General features: G+C 37.3%; 1 protein-coding gene across 3 annotated transcripts in view; it reads left to right on the forward strand.

The window, feature by feature from the left end:
- The window catches only part of WWOX (WW domain containing oxidoreductase), a 687,014-nt gene that overhangs the window by 202,377 nt on the left and 467,503 nt on the right, over positions 1–17,134 (forward strand). Inside the window, exon 9 of one of the 3 annotated variants that reach the window (XM_048817033.2) lies at positions 1,602–1,733. The exons of the other annotated variants lie outside the window; for them this stretch is intronic. Coding sequence (XP_048672990.1) covers positions 1,602–1,718 — 117 coding nt within the window. The 3' untranslated portion in view covers positions 1,719–1,733. Of the gene's footprint in view, positions 1–1,601; positions 1,734–17,134 lie in introns of those variants that run through there. 3 annotated transcript variants of the gene reach the window in all.

Consider the following 17,134-nt stretch of genomic DNA (forward strand, 5'->3'; position numbering starts at 1 on the left):
CTTGGCTGAGGTGTTGTTTTTTTTTTTTTTTCAAATCACTCTGTCAGGGAGTGAGTGGGTGTGAGGTTTACTTAATGGCTCAAATCCTATGGAGTTCTGGCCCACTCTAACCCTGGGACCTCCCACTCCGCTCCAACTTCCTCCTAGCTTCTACTGTCCCTGCCTCCCCTTCCAAAGTCTGTGGTTGTGTCTCCCAGAACAGTAAATGAAGCCTAAACCATCTTTACTTTTCTTTTGGTTTTAACATTAGCATCTGTGTCAGCGATGATGTGACCTTCACCCTTTCTGTTCCTGGCCTGTCCCCTTAACCAGCAGAGATCCCCATTCATTCAGAGGTCTTTTTCTCGCTGTTTGCAGGATAGAAAATCCATCCCCTTCAAACTGGAAATAACTATCTTGTCCTTTGTCAGATATGAGAGACTTGTAATTTATTGTATCTTTGTCTCTAAAATTTAAGAATATCCTTTTTGACATTGTTTAACATATATCAAAATTATGACACTTGGAAAAGCATTTTTTTAAAATGTCAGCACAGCTTAGAATATTTTTCAAGAATAGAGGAAGATTTGTTTCCCCTCCTCCCTTAAAAAAGAAAAATCACACCTGATCTGTTTTGCCAACTTTAAAAGATAGTTCCTTATTTTTTAAAGGGTGTTGGATGGCATGATCTCTGATTATTTAGCATGCACAGGGAAATGGTTGAATGTACCCAGTCTTTTATTTGATTCAGGACGAAATGTGAATAAGTATTGCTGAGTTGATCGTGCTTTGTTCAATATAAAAGCAAACAGTAATCCAATCTATTATTTATTCAGATTAGTGTGAAAATAATAAGCATATAGTATAATCAGGGTCACCATAGATTTTCCTACCTGCTAAAATTTCAATTTGAGAATTATAAGACTCAAGCCATTGGGATTTCCTGACCATTTTATTTTGCTGTTTCTAGGAATTTTTAGAATGGTAGCATCAATCTTTTCTTGACAAGTAGCATGACAATAAATATAAACAGCACAGTCAAATTCCATCCATTATTCTAGTGACAACATTTTTTTGCAGTTATTTAATACCAATATTGATATAGCAGAATCTTCTGTGCATGTCAAAAAATCTATATACAGTATATGAGGAATTAAATTAATTGCAAAAGCATCACATTGAAATGAAATAGATGTATCATCCAGCTTTGCTATATTTTATTTAAAAGTAAAGTCATTTTTAATGTATACAAAGAATTATTTATCTAAAAAACCAGAACCTACTTATCTTGGATGTGCGGGGTTTGTTTAACAGAGTTGTGGTCCTCTGTGTTTTATAGCACTTCTAGTAATACTATCTTTAAGAGCAGATACTTCTAAAAATGAAATTCTTCGGGAAGTACCACTTCCAGGGGCTAGACTTAATATATTTAAGATGGAGATTGCTATCAGTTCACAAGTATGTTAGACAGGCCAAAAAGTTGACCTTCGTGTGGTCAAACAATCCTGATACTATACTGCATCTATTGTCTTAAATTCACCAAAGCAGTTTGGCTCACAACCAAGTCATACAATGCAATTTGCTAATTCTAAATCTTTGATCAGTCATAAATTCCTTTGCAGCAACAAAGAATTGAAGATCCTGCCATATGTCACTGGGATTGCAATTTTCCCTATCTGAGCATAAGGTCTGAGCTGTGTCTTCATGAAATTTTATGCAAAGTCCACCTGGGCTGTTAGGAGTGAACTTTCCGGCTGTACTTCATTGGAAGATGGTTTGTTTACAACAATGTTTTGCATTTTGTTTCCTCCTCATTGGACTTCGACTGAACCATCCAGTGGTGAACCTTGAAGCACTTTTTAGACTAACAGGAGTTGAAAATTATACCATTTGTTATTGGAAGGGTAATTTTCCTCTATGTGTACAATCAGGTCTCAGACTTTCATGTATGACCTCAATCTCATTAATATATTTAGATATTTAGGGTCAGGTTTTTTTAAGTTTAGGATTACACAATTACAAGGATGCATCTTGTGCTTCATTTAGGCACACTTTACATCTTCAACAAATAGCCTGTTGGAAAGCTAACTTACCATTTGCACATACCAACACTTGATTTGCTCACTCATATAGGGATTTGGTACATAAATGTGAATACTTAAATGTGAGTACCAAACTTAAAAAACAAAAGTCCACCTCTTCCATTTAGTGTAAACCCCTTCCTTGAACTGGTACATCTAGTATTATAGTTTTTGTGTATGCACTCTATACTTATCAATATGGAAATTACAACAAAACAGATGTATCTGACAAAGTCAGTGTATTTCAGATAATGATAATAATAATAAATAATATTCAGCAAAGTTCCTTTACAGCGCCATAAATAAGAACTATCCATAATGCCCAACATTGCCAGATACTTGGTCGGTCAGTCAGTCATGCTGCTACTTTCTGAGCATCTGTTGTCCATATAATTTTCTTAAAGACCCTGTGGTAAAGGCTGTGGGAATCAGGAAATCTGAGCTAAGTTCCCTTGTCTGAGGGGGTGGGGGGGTTCTCATGTTCACCAAGTTGCTTAGTCTATTTTACCTGAGCTCACCATCTTTACAACAGGGAAAATACTTCCTTACCTCACAAGGAGAGGATAAATCATGAATGTTGGTGAGTAGCTCAAATACTAAGGTGTTGAGGCCATATAAGTCCTGAGACAGAGACTCATAGATTGACTGCATTGCAGGTAACTATGTGCTTTAGGCATTACTCCTACAGAAGTATTTATTTCAAATTGCTCATAGTCTCTCTCCTTTTTTGCGAAATTTTCATTGTATTCTTCCAAGGCACATATTTTCAAGCCAGCTTGAATAAGCTACTAACTGCTCTGGTGTCAGCACCAAATATCAAGAGTGCACAGATGAAAGCCTGTTCTATATTTTTCTTTGTGTTGTCAGACGCCTGGCTTGTCATTTCCACAGAGTTTTATTTATTGCAGTAAATGTTGTTCCTGCTACAACATGCTTTCATATACTTCCCTTATAGCCAGTCTCTTGTGGGTCAAATAAATGAATTATCATCTTTATTTGTGTTATCCACTGAGCTAAATTAACTTCTGATACTTTCAAGTGGACTGAGTATTTTTGTATATTGTTGTAAATCAAGACCAGGTACTAGTGATATGTCACAGTGAACTGAATATGAGGCAACAAAATAATATAGGATGAGAGATATAATCTATAGCATGATGTACATAATTTAGCATGATTTATATAACACCCACTTCCAGTGAGTTGCCTGTCAAGCTAGTTGAATGTGTTAAAATGTTAACTCTTCTAAAGCAGGTTTCAGAGGAACAGTTCTTCTAAAGCACTTCCTCATCTATTAGTTCTAGGAAGATTTGTTCTCAAAAGCAGTCATCCCAAGCTTCTGTCTTGGAAGCTACAGGTAGAGTGGATGACAAAGCAGCTTCTTTTCCTCCATTTTTGGCATTTGCAGAGAGGAAGAGGAATGGACTGGTTCCTATTTCTATTATTATTATTTGTATTGTTGGAGTGCCTAGGTGAGCCCTTGTCTGTTTGGTGGTGGGGCTGGGAACTCTCAGCTGCCTTTCAGTCCTCTTGTCTTGGCTCAGTTCACATAGGAACCCCTGACCAGACTCCCACTACCTTTTCTTGGCTTCCTAATTAGTGAGCAAGTAAACATACCAATTCAATCCCCAGTCATCTACAATGAAGCACTCCAGTGTTCAGTGACACTTGTTACTTTGGAGTCCCCCTATCCACACACTCCACTATGGACAGGCAGATACATGGAAGATCTGTGCTGGCAGAAGGGAAGAGGGGGGAAAAATGTAAAATTTTTGTTCCCATTTGTCTTAACATACTAGTTCCATACTAGTATGGAACTAGTAAAATGAAATACTAGAAAATGAAAGCTGGTTCTTGTCTGTTATTAATGCCCAGCACACTTGACGTCTTCATAGTTACCAGTTGACTAAAAGTTGCCTAGTATGCATTCGTATTAAGTGCACACTTCTGTGTATATATTCTCTTACAAACACAGAATTTAAACAAATTATTGTCTCTCTCACCCCTTGTTCAGCCCTCCACCCCTTTGTTGTCTTCTAGAATTCTAGCTTATAAAGGCTAAGACTAATCTAAAGCACTTGATCATCTTAAACGGATTAAAAGATATAAGGCCTTTTACTGATAAAGGCACCTTTAAACCTATCCTAGGCTTTAGATCCATGTAAGCTGCTTGAGGTCTCAGATAGGTTTAAACTGTGAAAGTAAACAAACCAGGAAAAAAAACACACACAAATCAGGGACTGAATGGAAAGACAAAGGAGAGGCTATAAGACAGCGGCTGTGCAGGAGGGATGAGATTGAGGACAGCCTCAGTTACTTGTCTCAGTTCAGGATTCACTTTGCCAATTTACAACATGTTTTAAAAGTAGCAAACCATTTTTCTTAAAACTTGGCTTGTTTTGTAGATCTCAAAAAGGCTTAACAATGAAGCCAAACACGAAGATCAGTTTGGCAGTTTTAAGATGATTGGTGTTTAAAGTAAGTAAATCATAGGACCATCTCAACTCATTTTAGAAGAGATCAAAGCTAGAACACGTCATGGATTTTTAAGACCAAAAGGAATAATTGTGATCATCTAGTCTGGCCTCCTGTATTACACATGCCACAGAATCTCATCCAGTAACTTCTGCACCAAGCCCATTTCTATTTGTGCTATTGTGCATTTTTTAGAAAGACACTGAGTCTTAATTTAAAGAATTCTAATGAGGGAGAATCTACCAGTCCCTAGAAAGTAAAGATTCTCCTTCCATGTGTTCTTGTCTGATGTAGATTTGAATAAGTTGATTGTGGGGGAGGAATGTTCTTAACAAAGATATTGGGCTAAATTTCTCCAAATCTGGCTTGACTTGTAAGTCTTAATAAGATCTACAAAACAAGTTAAATTTGAAGAGAATTGATGATAATTTTGAAAGTACGAAAGTTTATAATAAGGAAACCATTGTGGGCTCAACTGTTAATTATGTGAGCAATGCATTTTTAAATATGAACGTATACATAGAAGAAAAAAATAATCTAGCTTGTATGCACTGTATGCAGTGATTAAAATGCTCATAATTTTTCTTTGAGCCAGTCAAGTGTATTAGATCCTAATGAGGACTGTATCATTCCTAGCCACATTTCAGATGTTAGCCATTTCTGCTGCTGTTCTATGTTAAAAACAAAACAATATAAAAAGGAAATAGGGTTTGATTTTTAAAAAAATGTGTATTTTTCTATCCTTTCTGAACTCAGAAATGGCAAAAGGGACTTTTCTCAAACTACTAAATAAATCAAAAATTACTCAGGCCCAGGCCAACCAAGGAGATTTTTACTCCCTTAGATGATTGTTTTTGAAAATTCAGAGCATGGGAAAATAGGGACAGATGCAAACTGTTCTCCAGCTTTAATTCTAATGGATCTTATCAGGCACTAGTTTAAAAGTGCTTACTTATGTACTATGCCTACATTCCTACTGTAACTATGTATTGTCTACACAGTTTGACCTACACCATTGGACATACATTTATTGTTGTTGAATTCTTCTTTTTATCCACATTGTGTTGAATTATGAATTGTAGGAGTTCTTAATTCTTTATTTATTTTAGAGGAGGATCAGTGTTTTTCTTCAGTCACAGAATAAATGCACTAGCAACTGCTAGCAGTTTCAATTGCATTTAAGGAAATATTGTTATAAGGCTTTTATGTTCTGTACTTCAATCAGCTTGTGCCAGCAGTATCCCAATAGAAGGACCCTCAACAGACCATTTTCAGCATTTTGTTGCAATTAAACTCCTCTGGTTTTAGCCCTTAGGCAATTTAGTACCTTTTTACATATGCACATTATGAACTTTTGACCAGGGCCTGGTAGTCATATATTAAAGAGCAGCTTTTGAAAGCAGACTTAACAAGTTCCTCTGAGCATTACAGTCTGAGTCAGTGTGGAAAAAGTAATTTAACCAACTTGCAGTGAGGCCATTCAGAATCTTACTGATGATCCTAAATATGTCTCTCCCCCCCCCCTTGTTTCCTCTGGAAGCTGGTAGCAAAAGCTCTCAAAGTGTGTGATTGATCTTTTATTCAGTAGCTAACGAGGGCTGTGATTCTATTAGTGCTCTACAAGGCAAGGGAACAGTGATTTAATGAAGTGTCTAGTGAGCTGGTCATAGATTTATCCTGTTGTCTCTAATTTGCAGTGCCATTGTGAGTGTAAAAGAAACTGCACTCCCACTGCCATTAGGCAGGTATTTCCTTAGTAAATTGTTGTAAGGTCAGGTGTAGTTATCTTAGAAAAGGCAATGCCTTACCTCCTCAGTGTCTCAAGATGACAGCCGCCGTGCTGAGCACTCACTGAAGCGGAAACATGAAGATCAGAGGTCCGTCTCCAAGTCCCCCTTAGCTGATGCAGGAGCAGATGAACTGCCAAGTAGGACTAATAGAGTCATAATTGGCGATTAGAACGGGAAAGGTGCAATAACATCTTAATACAAACTGGCGTATATTATAGTTACTGTCAGTTGTTGTAAAGTTACATGGTATCTTGAACTAGTTACATTTCCCAGAAATGAGGCAATGCATCTTTTAATAGTCTCAGTACAACAAAAATACAAGAACATCAAAACCGGTGTTGCTTTAAAGTGACATTATTATGTCTTTAGTATATTTACTTGAGCATGTAACCCTGTCAGTCTTCTTCAGAAATGATGCAGTAACATTTGCCTTAACGCTATAAATGCAGTAATTTCATAAATACGCTTTGATTTTCACTTCATTAAATGGCAGTGGATTTTATTCTTATCTACTAGGAAACTCACTGAACCTTTGTTTTATTTGTCTTTGCTAAGATGAGATATGTGGTTCTTTGAGAATTACTATCACACTGCACAATGAAAGCTTTTGTGTCTGAGTTACCCCAAAACAACTGCTTTTAGGGAGAAAAATAAAATCTTGGGTTGAATTAAAGTTTGATGATGCATGGAAGCAATTAATTGTGGCATAAATTGCCTGGAATTTAAGTGTTCAGTTTGTACCAAAATTAGTACAGAAGCATGAGAAAGAAAATCTCATGCATGTATTCATCACTAAATTAATAAAGAACAACATGGATCAGATGTATGACTTTGGGTTTGTATTGTATTGGCTGATGGCAGTGGCATCTCTTAACTTTAATTTCCTGTGATAAAAGATGAGCCATGACTTTAAAAATCTCCCAGCTTTTTTAGTCCCTTAGCTTTTTGATAGAAAATATATTTATAAGGTATTATGTCACTTCTTTTTAGCGTATGCACAACGTGCCTCAGGTGGCACGTGACCACGATTCATCACCAAATTTGGTCCACTGGTTGGATCATCATCTGTCATTTGGAGAAGTTAGGGAGAGATGGGAAGAGCAATTGGAAAGGAGGGGATCACTTGAGTGGAGAATGCGAAGGTAGACTAAATATTTATTTAGTATTGCAATCTTGTCCAAAAGGTCTAGTGAGGATCTGGGCCTCTTGTGCTAGGCTCTGTAGCATAGAAAACACAGTGTCTGTCCCAAAGAGATTACAATGTAATGTCAGACAAATTGCATGAAAAAGAATTGGAGAAAAGGTGGAATAGGGTGAGGGCAACAGCAATAGGTTCACCCAGTTAGAGTTGAGCTATATGCACTACTTGATGGTGCAGAATCTATTCTGAAGGGTTTGTTTCATAAATATATAAATTAAATATCAGCAATCCCCACTGGCCTCAGTACCTAGCAGTCCATAGAAGATGAAACTCTGTCAGGCTGAGATACAAAACAGAGAGAAGAGAACGGAGAATGTTAATCTCTTGGATTGTATTTGCATTCCTGAAGCATCTGATTGTCTCTCTCTGTAATGATCAAACCAGAACACCTTAATGTCCGAACAGCTACCTTACAGATAGTTGGGTGAACCACAGTTTTTGTTTTGCAAATTATAAATATTGTCAGTTCATTGAGCCCTTGAACTTCCTGGAATTTGACACCAATGGACTATCATTTAGACTTGCTGTTAAATATATGTCCTCAATTAGTCTTCAGAAAAGGACACTATGTTTTTAAATGATCAGTGAAAGGATTTAAAACAGTAAACCAACCTTTCTAATTTTCTAATATTGACACTTGTGTCCCATACAATCTTATTACAGTAGTATTCTCTACGGATCTACCATTTCATCAAAAAAGTCTACAGTGTGACTATAATCTAAGCCTTTTAGCCCATAGATCATTGCACTGGAAACTCACTAAATGGCTTATTGTAGATTAGATGATGTGATTCAGAGCGCATCCAAATCAATAAAAGGCTAGTCTGAACCTAGTAAAGTACTCTGTCTGATTCTTTTTAGCAAGTAGGTCTGCCATAAGCAATGTGAAAATTTTAGTCTTGCTGCTTATCATGTCAGAAACAGGCCTTGCTTAAACTTCCTACATGGCCTTTTTGAATTCTAGTAAATATATGTTCTTATTCAAAGAAGACCTGTTCTTTAGAAGTCTATTTTCATTAAATCTAAATGAAACAATTTTTGTGTGTGCAAAATGATAAAAATTCCTACCTCAACAGGATACAGTATGCCACCTCTAAGTCTCCATTCAAATCCTGCTTCAGAGTTTAGCAAATGAAAACTCTTATCTATGAGCTCTTCAGTGGTCCATGTGAAATGAGTTAGTGTTCTTTGTCCAGTTTTCTCTGGACAGATGTCCACATTGCAAAAATCACTATCGGGGGAGGGGTGGGGGAGGGAAAGGGGAAGGCACTAGTTGAAATCCACATTGGCAATCTCAGCAAGAGAGGGACTAGGCATTGAGTGGTTTTGAAAATGAATGAGTTTGGGGGAGCTATGTTGAGATTTTATGGTAATTATTTGGACAGCAGGAAGCAGATTAAGGAAAAAGAAAAATGGTGGTATTACATTCTACCTCTGCACACAATCCTCTGGGTGCTCTGTGGCTGTGCCTGGATCTCTAAAGGCACTCAGGTAAAATGATGATGTTCACAACATAAGAAGATAGGAGGCAGCAGTTCCTGTCCTATGATGCCCCTTGTGGATGGTTTGTGGCTCTGCATAGTGTCTCCAACTCCTTGGTTGACCTCTTCTCCTGTGGACACATGCAAAGAGCTAGGTGAGCTAGGCTGCACAGCATGCAATGGTGGCTGTCATCCTCTCTGGGCTTCCCTAATCCTGAAGGGCCACATTTCTTATTGATTTCATACTTCACTATTCAAATCTGGGGCCTGCTGCAGCCACAGAAGGGGAGGATAAATAGATCCCTTCCATTTCCAATGCTATCAGTTTGGTATCCTGAGCACCAAAAATCTGATTAAGACACTTGGTGATTTTTCAAATACACTGTGGGGTAATAAAAGCTTTTCCTAAAATTTAGTGAGTAACTTGGTATATTTTGCAAGCAGTAAAGTCAGATTAATTGTAATTGGTCATCGGCAGATGTTCTAACTTCATCATTTCTTGATCATATTATTGACCAGTTATGTGTTTGTCCATGTTCTTAATAATTTATTCTTTGAAAAATCTATGTGCATTATAGTCTTTGATCTTGTCATGAATTTCAAAGCCAAAGATTCCATTGTCTTTTCTCCCCCTTATTTAATTTTCAAAGAGAATAGAATAGAAAATCATTTTAAAACTTTTTTTTGCCAGATGACACCCGTCCATGTTAATGAGAGCTGTACATTAGTACTGTAAAAATAATAATCAAGGCAAGCTTACTGTACTCTGCAGGTGAAAAATATTTGAATAGAAGACTTAATGCATCTCGCAGATTAAAACAGAAATTAAAGACTTTAGACTAAGAAGAGATCAAAGGCTGTCTTTCATTGTTCTTTTTATTGTTTATTGACTTCAAAAAGACATTTTAGATTAAGCTGACTTTAATGTCTCTTGAATGCTCTTTTGTAAAGTGACTTTGAAAACTCATGGATAATGTCTTCATTAAGTGGAGAAAAATCTTGGTAAAAATATAACTGTAACGTTGCTTTCATTCTAGTAGAAAGAGATAACGCTTTGCTTAATTAAGGTCTGTTTTCTCTCTGTTCTGAATTTTATGAACTTTTTTTGTTGAAATTAGTGCTGATAAAAGCTTGAAATAGACATCTCTAAACTGAAACCCTTAGTTTTCTACAGAAGTACAGAAATGTGAGCTATCTAAATTTGTTAATCAGTTAATCAGGCTGTCTTACTCTTTCTTCCAGGCACTTTAAAGAAGAGAATGAAAATACAAATCCATAACAGTGCATGCAAATTCTGTTATGTTGATACTTAAGTTTCTAATAAAGTACTTGAGAACTTTAGGTGCAAGTTATCTCTGTGATAGTTTCATACATTAAGCTAACTAAGGTTTGAGTAGCAGCCGTGTTAGTCTGTATCCGTAAAAAGAAAAGGAGTACTTGTGGCACCTTAGAGACTGACAAATTTATTAGAGCATAACTAAGTTATCAAAGCCTGACCAGATTTACCCAACAGTGTCGAAATATTTCAATATCTTTGAACTATATCAATGTATGCATTAGTAATGGCTATGCTCTTAGATAATATGGTGATGAGGGCCATACAAGTACCTACATAGATTTCCAAATCTGTCAAACTATGGTGAAAGAAAGAGTCTTTGTTATAAGGAGAGGTGATGAAATCTTTGTGGACCTTTTGTGTAATTTCCTCCAACTTTTGGTAGTAAAATTGCAGTTCGGAAAAAAAAAATCCCTGAATTTCTTTCTCCTCCACTCCCCAAAAAATCCACATACCCCTACATACACTTACTAAATGCCCCATGACTTACAGTATTTCAAGCCTTATTTGTGGAAAGGGAATCTCCTGGGATCTTCAAGAGATGCCAGATAGCCATTTCCTCTGCTATGAGTGCTGTGTGTCAATGGAGCCTCAACGACAGAAGGATGTTCTGGGAGACAGGTAGGCTGTCTCCCAGGAATCAGTTCTTGTCCCTGTTGCCTGAATAAGTGAGAGATGTATCTTCAGTTTGCTTGATTGGTCTCTGGGATTTCCCTAGTTACTGAACAGTGTAGTCTAGGGCTCTTTACACTGCTTTACATTTTTAAAATAGATTTTAGTAGTGGGGATGAATTGTTTGATGTGCGTCAGGGGGGCCTGCCGGTTCCCCCAAAGACATTTCCAGGATAAAGGAGAGGCAGTGAGTTTGAGAGGCACTCCCTCCCTTTCTTCCTCCCACATCCAAAGGAGAAAGCTTTGGGTGAAAAACATGTAGTGTGCCCCTTGATTATTGCTGGACTACCTTGCAGCTTCTTTAAGCAGGTTGCAGGATCTTTTACGTAAAGAAAAATGTCATGTTTAGGTAAACAATTGGCTTTCCATGAACATTTTGTTGAAAAAGGTATGCCTTGTGCTTTCTATAACTGTGAAAAATGCCTAACCTTGCTAAAGCTGTCAGGGATATTGTCGTTCTTCAAAACCAGTAATGCACTTGGTAGCTCTTGCTTTCAGTCACTGCTAGAGACATGTTGGCATGATGAAGTACTGTTTATAAGTTATCCCTGTTCTTAGCATATTTTAACTATGTTATGTGTGTCAGAAAGCTTTATGCCCTGATGCATACTCAGTGACACACTTACAAGGGAGTCTAGTTTAACACTAAATAGATGAACCATAAGATCACCATTGGTATTGCTTTTGGGAAGCCTTGTCATTGAAATGGCAACATGTATTCAGTTTGTATATGACTTTGTTTATGTCATGCCATTTACCTTGCTAGCGTGAGCAGCAATATTCTGAATTTTGCAGCTCAGTATACAGTAGTTCGTCTTGTACAATATTTTTTTCATACACCTAGATTTAAAACAAATTGTGCAATATATACATATTAATGGTACAAGTACTTAACTATTTTATGGATGTAATCTTTGTGTGTGGTTTAGAGGCTCAATTACCCATTGTTGGAATGGGAGAAATAAATGTCCCTGAGGGTTTGCATCACAATCTTGTGATTTTGTGGCACTCAGAGTACGGACAAACGTCTACATCTCTGTTTATAACCTGAGTGTTAACAGAAATAGTGTTAAAAATACTGTAAGTTTATCAACATATCTTTCTGAGTTTGGTTATTTAAAAAAAAAGATATAGATAATAACAGTTAATTCTTGTATTTGTAGAGTGAATATCTTGAAAGGGAGGCTATTCATCCTTCAGAACCTAATGCAATCTTCATTAACTCTGTCTTTGCAGGAACATTAAGTACATTTTAGAAAAAAAGATAGAATACTAGCATTTTTATACCTCGGCAAAGTAAGGATCTAGACCAGGAGTTCTTAAACTGGGGGTCGGGACCCCTCAGGGAGTCAGGAGCTTATTACATGGGGGGGGGTCGCGAGCTGTCAGTCTCCACCCCAAAACCCATTTTGCCTCCAGCTTTTATAATGGTGTTAAATATATTAAATGTTTTTAATGTATAAGGGGGGTTGCACTCAGAGGCTTGCTGTGTGAAAGGGGTCACCAGTACAAAAGTCTGAGAACCCCTGATCTAGATGGTGGCGCTGGTTTTGTGTGTGATTCCATTTCTTGACTGCCTATCTTTTTAAAAATGAAACTTAATAAAAAAGTGTACCCTGTGTGTGGAGATTTATATGTACAATTCTTACTAACACGAATTAGATCATTTTATTTGTTGTTTTATTTGTATAGTGTCATTGGGTTACCTTGCATTTGCATAGTACATACATGAAGGTGTGGGCAAGGTTCCTGACCATAAGACAAATTAATCAAAATGTAAACCAAAGAAAGGAAAAAGGGAGCATCATGAAAGCAAGACAACAAAGCTGTTATGCTTGCCATTAGTCTTCTTAGTTCCATTTTTTTTGCTTTTTAATTTTCTTTTAATTATTATTGTTTGTGATATACTGTGAACTACATTGGGACTAAATCCTAGGATGTGTTGAACATCAAAATTGGGACCGGAGGATGCTCATCACTTTGCAGGATTGGGCCCATACACGAGGAAGAGGTGGGCAGTCACATACACAGAGAAAAATCCAGTGCAACTTACTTTTGCACAAATACACACATCCAAATTCTGCTTTCCTTTACAACAAGCTGAATCTGGATTTACAATAGTATAAGTGAGAACAGACTGGGGCCTAGCGTAAGCCCTACTGTAAGCAAGTTTAATATTGAGCTCCCTGGAAGTTATGCCCTCTTATTCTGGGCCTGATTTTCCCTCTGGGCATGTTGATGATGTCTACCTCAGGGGAAACATAAGTTAAAGCATGTGAGTTATATCATGCTATTGATTTGCCAGCACAATTCCCCATTACAATTAATGGGGAGTTGTAATGACCAACTGGGAGCATGATATGTTTGTGGGGGAATTGTTTTCTCTTGTTTGTTTGCTGTTGGACAAATGTACCACTTCAGGACACTTTGTCCCTAAAATGCCTTTGTTCTTTTCAGCTGCTCTCTCCCTTTCCTGCTTCCACTTCCCCTTCCAAGTTAGATTTATTTTTCACATCTGCAGAATGGTGCCAGATTGGTAGAAGTTACTCTACTTTGACCCTTGTATCTTAAAGCCAATGATTAATTCACCTCACCTCTAAATATTGACACTCCTCTTCCACATAAAAGTATATTTCCTATTGGGTGTTTGAAGTTCTGACAACTACAATATTACTTGAGGTCAAAGGCAGCTTCAGCATGGAGAACATTTCAAAGTCTACAAGCACGTTTCCTTAGAGAAGAAGAAAGGGATATCCAACCTCTATTCCCTCTATTAAATCGACTAGTATGATATGGTAGCAGGGCACTGATAGTTAGATAGCTGGCATCCCCCATCTTGTGCTGAAGCTTGTGAGTTACACAGTGTAAAGAATCTGTATCTTTGCTAAGAAAGATTGCTAAAAATTCCCCTAGTCATGGCATCCCATGCATGACAGTGCAGCTAGTTCCTGTCATACCCTGTTCTCCCCAGAGACCTACATTTTAACACTGCATCCATTTACGTCACAGCTGTATTAATTACATGTAATGTAGTTATGAGCTAAGGTACTGTGGCCTTATTATAAAGGAGAGAGAGTGAGTGTCGTAATGAGACTTGAGCACAATTGATCTATGACTTGGATACAGGAGATTCTTAAGGGAGTTTGCTGATTTATGTAGAAGACAGATGTCTGTGGCCATTAGGAAACACCAGTTTTTATTACCTATCAATCTCATGTTAAACCTATGCGGCAAAACCTTATACAATAGTTTTCTAATCTGTTAAATTAGGGGTTCGTGAATTTATAACACTGAGCAGGAAAATGCATCTTTGTAAAGTAGTCCGTATCAGAAGCTCAATATACACTAGTTAAAATATACAACAGAGCCTTCAAAACAATAAAGAATGAATGAAATAATAAATCAATACATTAAGGAATACTGTATATGATATTTTTCGTAACCCTTTTGTTATTTACAATATTGCTTCTTTTGGACGGTAAACCTCTACCTGTATATAAGTGTTATTAAATTAATAGAGATTTTAGTGCAGAGATCAGACCCCAAAGTAGTAAAAATTTATTATTCCTTTGAATAAAGCCTGCACATTCATTTTTAGAATAGTCCTAAAATTTTGTGTAATTTTAATTTGGATACTGGCTTTTCTCTTAGCTGGCCTCAATGTCTTAATCTGCATTTTTGTAAAGTTCAAATATTATTTATCCACCAATGCAGATAAATCTAAAAATCAGGCTCTCTAGATGTGCCCGAAGAAAGTAATTGTACAGTATGTGTCTCCAAGATTTGTTAGTTATGACTGCTACTTTTTGGAGACCTTAAATACAATATCAGGTACGTTCTTCTTCACAGTAGGAAAAATTGCCACTCTCCCAACAAAATCTCTAAAAAGAAAAAAATATTTGGGGAGGGGAAAAATCAAGGACACTGTTTCTTTGAACATTTTATGTCTCAGCATCTTACGTCCTACATGTACTGTATATGCATTTTTCTTTGCAGTTATTAAATGAAAGTGGGGAACAGAACAGAAGGGATTTTCAAAAATTTCAGGAGCACCTACATATACATAAAACAGAAAATACTATTGAGGTGACCATGTGTGTCAGTATGTCACTTTTTCCACACCACCTGCTGCAATTAAAAATGAAATCACCAAGCAGCCAGTACAAACTTCATCAACCAGCTGATATCATAATTAATGACTATAGAGTCTCTATTATTGTGTACTTCCAAGGCATCAAGTGGAAAGCTGTCGCAGTGCTTTAAATAATGAAAAAGTTTCAGGCCTTGATAAATGGCTCAGTTGGATGCAGTTTAGAAAGTTGAGAGCATATGCTTCTGTCATTAAAAACTAAGAACTCTCGTTACCTTTGCTATGAGTTTTCAGATTCATCTGAAACTCTTTGATCCCTTCATATACTTAAACTGTGTTGTTTAAAATGAAAAGGTGTTGAAAAATATGGTGTGCATGAACAGCTCAGTTTGTAGGGAAAGAACAATGAAAATAAAAGCTGCTGTTCATTAACATGTTTGTTTCTTACCCATGTAAAACAAGTAGCATTTGTCCATATCATCTTGTCTTGCAATCAGAATTGGTAAATATTTTTCTTTTAAGAAATAATCAGAGTCCAATAAAGTAATATATTTAAGACAATGTTTGCAGTGAGATTTCAAAGAATTAATAAGAAGAAAGTGAAATGACAATAAAGATATTATTTTCATATTTGAGCTGTGTCTTGGAATAGTGTTGCAGAAATTTCTAACATTAACATTGTTCAAACTTACGTTAAGGATATTTTTATTTCATAGGTGCTCATCCTTTCCTATTATTAAATTTACTCTCCCAAAGAGCATAACTTTTTTGTTGAAGTTTTTGTGATTTTAACTGAAAGCTGATTATTATTTAGCTTTTAAGATCACTGTTGATTATACCCTCTGCGGCAAATTGCCGGTACTATTATGATGGGTCCCGTGCTTCCTCTTCTTTGGGGGGGGCGGGGGGAGGCACGTTCAGGGCGCAGTTTTCTGCCCCTGAACTAGGGTATCTACTGTCCCACTAGTAACCCAGAGAAGGGTAGTGGAGAGGGAGGGACCCGGGCCCGCCCTCTACTCCGGGTCGCAGCCCAGGGGCCCTAGGGATAGTGGTAAACCACTTGAACTAGTGCTTCCTTCCCCTGGGCTACTTCCCTCTCCTGCTCTTCAGCTTGTGGGGCTTCCTGCCCTTTCTCTCTGCACAAGCCGGGTGTCTCTTTACCTAGGGTCTTGGTCTTCTAGCCAGCCACGGCACTCCTTCAAACTGCTCTCTGCTCCAACTCCTTCAAACTGCTCTCTGCTCCAACTCCTTCCCCTGGCTGATTGAAGCAGGGGGGTTTTATCAGGTGGCTAGCTTCAGGTGCTTTTAATTAATCTATAGAAACCTTTCTTCCTCCACAGGGAATAAGGCTTCTCCTCATCCTGGGACTTACATATCTCTCCTATATCACTCTCCTGCTGCCTTCTGGCCATGCTGTATCACACCTCCTATAATTTGGTTGATTTCATAGATATAGGAAGAACTGAAATGCATTGCTTGGCAGAACGTGTTATGGAGAGAGAAGGAATTTTATCTAATCCAGTTCCTTCTCAGTTATCATTTTGCTATTTTTCTTATACAGAAGTTATATTCCAGTGCCATTCCTCAACCCCCTGCTATCCCTTACAAAAGGAATATTTCCCCTGGGGGTGCTGAATTAAAATAATGAACTGATACATATTTTGTTAGGCACGGATTGGCTGTTTTAGATCCAAAAATTCCCTTTCGTATGTAAGAAAAACAAAATGTTCTTCCTTCCTATCAAGCAAACACCTAGAATATTATGAAAAAAAAATTGTTTTTGGTGCCCGGATGGGGCAGAAGGGGTTTACTGTGCATTTCATTATTGTTATCATTATTTGTATTGCCTCGACATCCTACAAGCCCCACCCCCAAAGAGCTTACAATCGGTGAGGAAAATGTATAGTTAACTATCTGGATTATGAACTGGAAAGACCATTGAATGTGTCTGTTAAAACTGATGATGTGAATATTCTACTTTTGCAAATAGAAAAGTCTTCTCTTTACTCCCCAAACCGCCATATTGTGA

The sequence above is a fragment of the Caretta caretta genome, chromosome 12 (genome assembly GCF_965140235.1).
Source record: "Caretta caretta isolate rCarCar2 chromosome 12, rCarCar1.hap1, whole genome shotgun sequence".
In the NCBI taxonomy this organism is placed as follows: Eukaryota; Metazoa; Chordata; order Testudines; family Cheloniidae; genus Caretta; species Caretta caretta.